This window comes from Hipposideros armiger, unplaced genomic scaffold, assembly GCF_001890085.2.
Source record: "Hipposideros armiger isolate ML-2016 unplaced genomic scaffold, ASM189008v1 scaffold_650, whole genome shotgun sequence".
NCBI lineage: Eukaryota > Metazoa > Chordata > Mammalia > Chiroptera > Hipposideridae > Hipposideros > Hipposideros armiger.
In genome coordinates, this window is record NW_017732000.1 from 441671 (window position 1) to 450174 (window position 8504).

The following is an 8504-nucleotide window of genomic DNA, read 5'->3' on the forward strand; positions in this document are numbered from 1 at the left end:
AAAAAAAAAAGAATCCAGCTGCCAGTCTCTTGCTTTGCCCTTCCTGATCTCATCAGCCACGTGGGAGGACCTCCACCCTCAGTTCTGTGACTGCCTCCGTCTCTCCTGACCTTTCCTCCTCCCTCCTGCCTTCCAGTGTAAAAAGAGGTGCCTCTCCTATTAAAGTGAATCCTCTACCTTTGCTCTGGACGATCCCAGACCTTGGAGACCTCAGTCCATCCATTTTCCCACCTCTCCTCATCTCCTCTCTTGCCTCCTCCTCCTCATTAACCATGTTCAACTGTCACATTCAAAAGCAAACACAACACCTACCCTAACTCCCTTATTCCTCTTTACAGACCCTGCTCTCTTCCCCCCTTCAAAGCTAAACTTCTTGAAAGCAATTACACTCCCTGTTTCCACTTCTTCTCTGCATTCACCACTTTCTGAAACTGACCTCTTCTATGGCAGAAGTATTAACTGAGGCCCTTGATGTGCCAAGTAAAGTGAGATAAATTATATAAATAAAGTGAAATAAGTTACAGGTTACATAAGCAGAGAAACTCCACCTTGGGCTCCTTAAGCTTTGAGAGGTTAAAGTAGCGATTCTCAACCTGTGGGTCGCGACCCCTTTGGGGGTCGAACGACCCTTTCACAGGGGTCACCTAAGACCATCGGACAACAAAAAGATACTTACATTACGATTCATAACTAGCAAAATTACAGTTATAGAGTAGCAACAAAAATAATTTTATGGTTGGGGGTCACCACAACATGAGGAACTGGATTAAGGGGTCGCAGCATTAGGAAGGTTGAGAACCGCTGGGTTAAAGGATCACAGTCCTAACCCTAGAGGGACACAGGACTGTCCTGGGTGGGTCACAGGCTGTTCATAACTACAACCAGCCAGCCCTCCTTCAACTGCTCAATCCCCTCTAATGTGATGTATCATCTACCTGCTAATAACAACTGTGCCTTATAAATTCGGTGCATAGTTCCCATAGCAGTCCAATTTGTACTTAAGAAAATTATATAATTTCCAACTATGAATGGAGTGGTTTTGCTTCCTTGTAGAAATACAATTTCCTCCTCACAATATGAATGCAATTGTATATTTTTAAAGTTTACTGTAAATTATATAACATAACAATAGCATGTAAACAGATAAATGATCTACCTGCTTTAAAAGGAAAAATGGGCTTTGGGTTTTTGTCAAAGCAGGAACCAGTCTCTCGAATGGATTAGGTTGAGAATCGCTGCTCTCTGGAAATTCAGGGTCTTCCTGGTAAGTGAAGCTCCAGGACTATTTACATGAAACAAGAATGGGTTTGGCAGACAGATTACCAGCTCTGTGGGCAAATCACTGAACCTCTTTAAGCCTCCATTTTCCCATTTTTAAATTAGAATAATAACACCTATTTCACAAGGCTTCTGTGAAGACTAAATGATATAACCTATGTGAGAACAAATTATCTGGAACATAGTAGGCAGGCAACAAATATTAGTTTCTTATTTTCCATCCTTTTGTCCCTTAGCACAGGTTGAAATCCAACAGTCCCATTTTAGCTCTTCTGTTGGGCACTTTCTTGCGCTTACTTTCACATCACCTCAGAACTGTTTTTTCATTCTTATGTGTGTCTTGTATGGCCAACTAGAGATGTCTTTGAGGGCAAAGACTGTCTTTCTGTTTCTTTTATAATTCTCATAATTACATCAACCCTATGCCACAGATTTTCCTGGATAGACCCAATTTCAAACAATCTGCTTTTGTCCTTTTTCAAATCACTATAAAGTATCCAGAAAATTCCAGCATTTCAGGGTCCAAGCTACTTTTGCCAAAACATCACTTACCCAGACTATGGTTACTGTCCAGTGTCAGACAATTAAGTTCACAAACTCATCCTAAAAAAGTGCTACATACCTCAATGCTGAATATCACTACAGTCACCTTTGAAGTACTCCCTTTGGGAAGCTATGCACTGACGCAGCACCTAGTCCACCCTTTAAACCAATTTTGGAACTCTCTTTCTGGAATGGCCATCAGAGCTGTTGTCGTATGACCCTTGATGTCCTGAATGTCATCAAAATGTTTTCCTTTCAATATTTCCTTTATCTCCTGGTAAAGAAAAAAAGTCACTGGGGGCCAGATCAGGTGAGTAGGGAGGGTGTTCCAATACAGTTATTTGTATTGGCTAAAAACTCCCTCACAGACAGTGCTGTGTGAGCTGGTGCATTATCGTGATGCAAGAGCCATGAATCGTTGGTGAAAAGTTCAGATCATCTAACTTTTTCATGCAGTCTTTTCAGCACTTCCAAATAGTAAACTTGGTTAACTGTCCAGTTGGTACAAATTTATAATGAATAATCCCTCTGATATCAAAAAAGTTGGCAACATCTGTGAAAACAAGTTCACGAACTTAATTGGCAGCCCTCGTACACATAGTAGCCAGCACAGTGCTGGGCACACAATGGCCTACAGAACTGGACACACCAGAGCGATCAACCTGCTTTAGGCAGGCCTCCGGAGCACCAAGGGTTAGACCACTCTCCCCACCACCATGACCCACCCTCAGATTTAATAGCAGTTATCCTCCTTATAAACGTCTTAAGAGGCCAGTCCTAAAAAAGGAAACTAAAATTAGAATTGATTTCCCAATTTCCCCTAAAAGACCATCAGGATAATTCCACCAGCGACAGAGCCCTCCCCACCTTAGTCCCCTCCAGAGGCAAACCTCCAGTGTCATCTGTCATCTCCACTTTCTCTTCCATGTGGCTCCGTTCAACCCCTTGACTTAAGCTGTAGACCCCACCCAGCCTCCAAACCCTTCCACTGAATCCCCAAGAACCCCAGATGTGTCGCCTGCTGAGTCCTCCACACCCTCCATCTCTTTCTGAAGATTTTCCTCGCCCTCTTGTGCAGAAATGTGGCTGCAGCTCTGAGAACTGAAAGCTGCTTTCCTAAAGCCTCCTCTGGAGGCCGCTGTCTCTCCCCTCCCACACCACACTTTGGGGTGGAGACGGTGTTTTTCAGGATCCTCACTGCTGCTCACACACAGGTCTCCTTCCTTGCTCAAAAAGCCCAGCTTTTCTGGAAGCCCATGCCCTCCCTCTATGCCACCCACTACCCACCATGGCAATTATCTGCTAGCCTTCCTGACTCCTTCATTTGTGCCAGATGTTAGCACCTTGCTGTTCTACTCTTTCAGTCATTCCTGGTGACTCAACATCCTTGTCAAGTGTATGTCGAGCACTCCAGCCTCAGCCAGTCTTGACTCCTCACTTCCAGTGCACCCACCCCACGCCATCCACCCCATCCACCCACTCCCTTCATCACCTTTCCATCTCATTGCCAATGACTGCACGACCTCTGAACTCATTCCCAGCATCCCACTCTCTGACCACTTTCTCCTCAACCAGCTACTCCACACCAACAATCTTCAACCCACAGACGCCTCCAATTCAGAGGTCCTAGCACGATTTCCCTGTCCAAATTATGTGTCAGAGAATTGGAAGGGAACAGATGGCACGCTCAAAAGGGTTTAACCAGAGAGAGTTTAATGAAAGGGCTATTCACAGAGCAGTGCGTAGGTTGAGGGAGCCACCCAGCAATAGGGAAGCTCCCAGGGCCTGGGAATGTGGGAAGCCATTACCACCAACAGCCTGAAGAGGCAGGGGAGAGAATGAGGTACGGAGCCCTGTAAAGCTGGAACTGTCAGAGAAAGGCCAACTGACGAGGGCTATGGCCACAGGAGAACACAGCCCCTGATGGTACTGTAGAAAGACAAGACGGGATCAAGGGAGAATAATTCCCCGAAACTCTCTGACTTTTGGCCAGTGCCTTCCACTGGCAAAACTCAACTAGAAGTCCAAGGGCAAGGGACCGTCAGCGATGCAGTCTGGAGAAGGTTTGGCTTTCACAGCAGAAAAGGGTGGGTTGTAGGGAGAGAGTGACAGAGTACAAGGAGCACAAGCACCCCCTCCCAGCCCTTGCCTCGTCACCCCTGCCCTCGTCTGCACACATCCATCCTAAGCATCCTTGCCCCGCGGTCATACTAGTCTGGCAAAACCCAACTCTGCCTTCTCCATACCTGTGTCTAGCAGGGGGATGTGACTGGAGACAGTTATGTGACTGCTTAACATGTCTTACGTTAAATTCATGTCTACAAGTCCCATGTAGGCTCTGCTCTCTGGTTATACTCCCCGAATCCACTCACCCATGCACAATTTTGCCCCATTCTCTCACCCCACTATGCTATCCCCACTCCTGACGATTCCATTTCATGTTTTACTGAGAAAATAGAAGCAATCACAAGACAACTTCATCTTGTCATTATCAACTCTGCTCTCCCTCTGGTTACCGTGGGCGCCCCATCCTTGTTACCGTGGGCGCCCCATCCTTGTTACCGTGGGTGCTCCTTGTGCACTAGCTGTCATCACCTCTTACCTATGTAAGCACTTTGCGTCTGCAAGTATCCCCTGGAGAAGAAATTTCTCTAATGGTCATTCCTTCTGTGTGTAAACACATCTTAATAGATCACATCCAAAAAGAAAACAAAAATCTTCCAACTAGTTGCCCATATCTCTGCCTCTTCTTACAGGAAAACACCCTGAAATGAGTTGCTTATACTCATGCCTCCATCATGCCACTTCGCATTCTCTCTGGAACCCACTCCAAATCAGCCATTTATTTCTACCATTTCAAGGAAAACGCTGTCTTCAAGGTCACTAATGACATTTGTAATAACAAGTCAGGGTTTTCGCAGGAGCAAAAGGGACTTTCAAATTGGGTCATTTGGGAAAATTGTCATAAAAGGACTCTTCAAAGGTAAGGGGAGAGTAGAAGGAGGCGGCAAGAGATAGTGCAGCACCTGAGACTATTAACAATGGGGTGCCTCAGGGGCCAAGGCCAAAGACAGGGTACCGGCGCCCAGGAGAGTGCTGCAGGGAGGGCTCCCAACAGAAGCTGCGGCCTTCTCTGGAAGATGGCAGAAGTGGGAGGGGGGGTGGAAGGGGGGAGCCTCTAGCCCCTGACTGGGCACAGCAGGGGTACAAGGACCCACCATTTCTGCCCAGTGTGGTGGCGCTCCACTAGGCTGGCCAAAACCTTCTCGGACTGCATCTCAGTCTGAGGCTCTTCCTGCCCAGGTCCCCTTCCTTTCACAGACGTCAGACCTGAATTATAGTCTGAAGGCTTTCCCTCCTGACTCCTCTCCCCTCTATTTTTCACAACTGTTACTGGCAATAATCTCTTACATTTCTAAGTCTGTCTTGCCATCTGTTTCCTGGAAAACTCAAATTGACACAACCACACATCCTGTGTCTTGCCAAATCCAGTGGTCATCTCAAGCCCTATGGCTGACCAGAGTATGGGAGGTTTATGCAACTGAAAGGCCAGCATGGGTCTTTTCCCTTAGAGAGTGAAAAATAATTAAATTTTAAGGTTTGAAAGAGTCAATTCCAGTTTAAAAACTCAGTGGAACAATTAATTCCAAATGACCTAGAACACTTCCATTACACCCTTCGCTAAGCAAGTCTTGAAAACGCCCCATTCCAGGTATATGAGTTTCAAGAACAAAGACTAAGTCTTTCTTTGGGGGATAATAAAAAAGTTCTAATGCTAGTTTATGGTGATGGTTATACAACTTTGTAAATATATTTAAAGCCATCAAATTGTACACTCCACCTTGAGGGGTCAAATATATGGTGACGGAAGGAGATTTGACTTTGGGTGGTGAACACACAATGCAGTATATAGACGATACATTATAGAATTGTATACTTGAAATCCATATAATTTTATTAACCAATATCACCCCAATACATTATTTAAAAAATTATATACCTGGGATAGGTGAACTATGTGATATAAATAATATCTCAACAGGGCTGGCCGAGTAGCGCAATGGTTAAAAACTGGCTTGGGACGCCAGAGGGCCCCGGTTCGGATCCCACATATGAGGGCCACTGACACTGCCCTCCACAGCTAAGATGCTGAACAACAGCTCAACCTGGAGCTGGGCTGCTGTGAGTCGCCGGCGACGGCGTAGGCTGCAGCCCCTGTGGCAGTGGGTTGCCATGGGCTACCGTGTGTAGCCAGCAGCCAGCGTGAGCGGCCGTCCAGAAGCTGGCGACTGATCTGCCTCGCCCGGGAAGAGCGTAATGATGGTGCCAACTTGGGCCAGTGAAGCAACGTCCTCCACAACTAGACTGAAGAACAAAACGACAGCAACTTGTCTGTTCCCCTTCCCCCAATTCCCCAGCACTGTTCCCATCCCCCCAATTCCCCAATAAAAATCTTAAAAAAAAAAACAAAAAACAAATTCTAAAAAATAAATAAATAAATAAATAGATAAATAATATCTCAATAAAGCTGTTTAAAAATAAAACTGAATGATAAGAGACAGTCACGGAGGTCAGCGAAGGTTTCAAAGAGGTCACACGTGAACGAGACCTGAAGGAACAGTAGGAGTGTCCTGAGTATATGAAGGGAGAGGAGAAAAAAATTACAGACAGAAGCAGCAGCAGACACAAAGCCAGTGGAGAGCCTGGGAAGAGAGCGTGCTAGAGGGTGTGCAGTGTGTGAAGCCAGTAATGCTGGTATTGAGATTGGGGCCTACAGACGCAGGGTTTGATCCTGTTTGGGTAGGCAGGGGCCAGATCATAAAGGGCTATTTAGTCATGGTAGCTATCCATCCATAAAGGAAAAGGGAAACCAGCCAAAACTTTTGAGCCTGTTTGACGCATCATTCTAATGTAAAAATGGGAAGGTGATTTGGAGGTGACACTTGTCATCATTTGACCAGAAAGGAGGAAAATAATAATAGTAATATTTATAGATTCCTAATGTTCTCCTAAGCACTTTCCTTGAATCACCTCATTTAATTGCTAAAGTAAGTACTACAAATATCCTTTTTATAGATGATAGCCACATGGCTTGCTCTCTCACCTCCTTCAGGTCTTCAGGCAAATGCAACTTCACACCACTCCCATTCCCCTGGCTTTAGTTTCTCGGGGACCTTCAGCTCAATTTAACATGTTTTAATTTTTAAATCTTGTTTAAAGATTTTCTCCCACCTCTAGAATGAAAGCCCAAAAGGATAGGTTAATTTGTATTTTGCATTCAGTTCTCTATCCCCAGTGTAGCACGTGGCAGGTGCCCAATAAATATTTTTTAATAAATGAATACATTGTAATATTATTGGCAAGAGGTAAGTCCTCTCCTGAGGCTGTGACTGTGCCTTCCCAGGGAAGGGGGACAGAATTGCCTGGGTTTGATCATCGTTTGGATGTGCAAGGATGCTGAAAGGGATCAGTGCAGGATGACTGATTTCTAGATTTGGCAAATGGGTAAAATGGTAGTGCAGTTCATCCGGGGAAAGAATACAAAGGAGTCTTGGTTTGGGCACAAAGAGGAAAGAGGAGGCGATGTCAAATCCACAAACCTTTTTTACCATCTCCCTAGATTACTAAGAAGTGTTGTTAATAGCAAGTCTGAAGCTAGTAAAGCCAAACTGATCCATGTCGTCGTCTTCAGTGGGGGCCGGGGCGGTGCGCCCGAATAGGAATTGTTCTGTTTGAAAAACTAGTTCAAACCTACGAAGACTAGGAAAACGCTCCCAGGAGCGTTTAAAAGAACTCTGAAGCGCGTTTCTGAGGCAGGTGCTAACACAAAAGAACGAATGCACCATACCCTCGTGTAGTTTGGCAGTGATCATGTGTTGAGATGATCTTGGTGACGGTGGCTTTCAAGAAGGGGCAATATGGAAGCAGGCACTGACCCCCGAGCCCAGGGTGGCCGGGAGGGCGGGAAAGCACGCGCGCGCCCGTGCACGCCCCAGCACGTGGCGGCCAGCGGACTCCCGCAGCGGACTCAGCCTGTCAACAACGGACGCGCAGGAAGCTCGCGCGTCAAACGCCTCCCAACCCCCGGCCTGGAGCGGAGCGGAGCGAAGGACTCGCCGCCCAGGGTCCTCACCCTCGCCGGGCAGCGGGCCGACGGCCTCCGGCCCCCAGGCGGCGCTGTGGGCTCGCAGCGGCGGCCGCGGCACGAGCGAGCGCCGTCTCCCGGGTGCGCATGCTCCTCCCCGCTGTGGGCTCGCTTTTTTTTTTTTTTTTTTTTTTTTCCGGGCGGCCCCAGCGGCTGCGTACTGGCTGTGGGATGGGAAGTAAAGCCCCAGCGAGCGGCGGCAGCGGGGCTGTGAGCGGCGGCCAGGGGGAGGCGGCGGCAGCTCGTCGGTGAGCAGCGGGGGAAGCGCGGAGCCGGGGCGGAGCACCTGCAGGCGCGGGCGGCGGCCTCACCATGGCGATTCGCAAGAAGAGCAGCAAGAGCCCCCCGATCCTGAGCCACGAATTCATCCTGCAGAATCACGCGGACATCGTCTCCTGCGTGGCGATGGTCTTCCTGCTGGGGCTCATGTTCGAGGTGAGCCCGCCCCGCGCGTCCCAGCCGCCCTCGGCCCGGGACCGCGGCGCCTCGGGCGGGGGGGAAGGTGCCGGCCTGGGGCTGCGGAGCCCCGGCGGGCGAG

General features: G+C 47.8%; 1 protein-coding gene across 1 annotated transcript in view; it reads left to right on the plus strand.

Moving 5' to 3' along the window:
* The first annotated feature begins 8018 nt into the window (after positions 1-8018).
* The window catches only part of TRAM1 (translocation associated membrane protein 1), a 27118-nt gene continuing 26632 nt past the window's right edge, over positions 8019-8504 (plus strand). Inside the window, exon 1 of the mRNA XM_019626002.1 lies at positions 8019-8401. Coding sequence (XP_019481547.1) covers positions 8279-8401 — 123 coding nt within the window. The 5' untranslated portion in view covers positions 8019-8278. The remainder of the gene's footprint in view (positions 8402-8504) is intronic.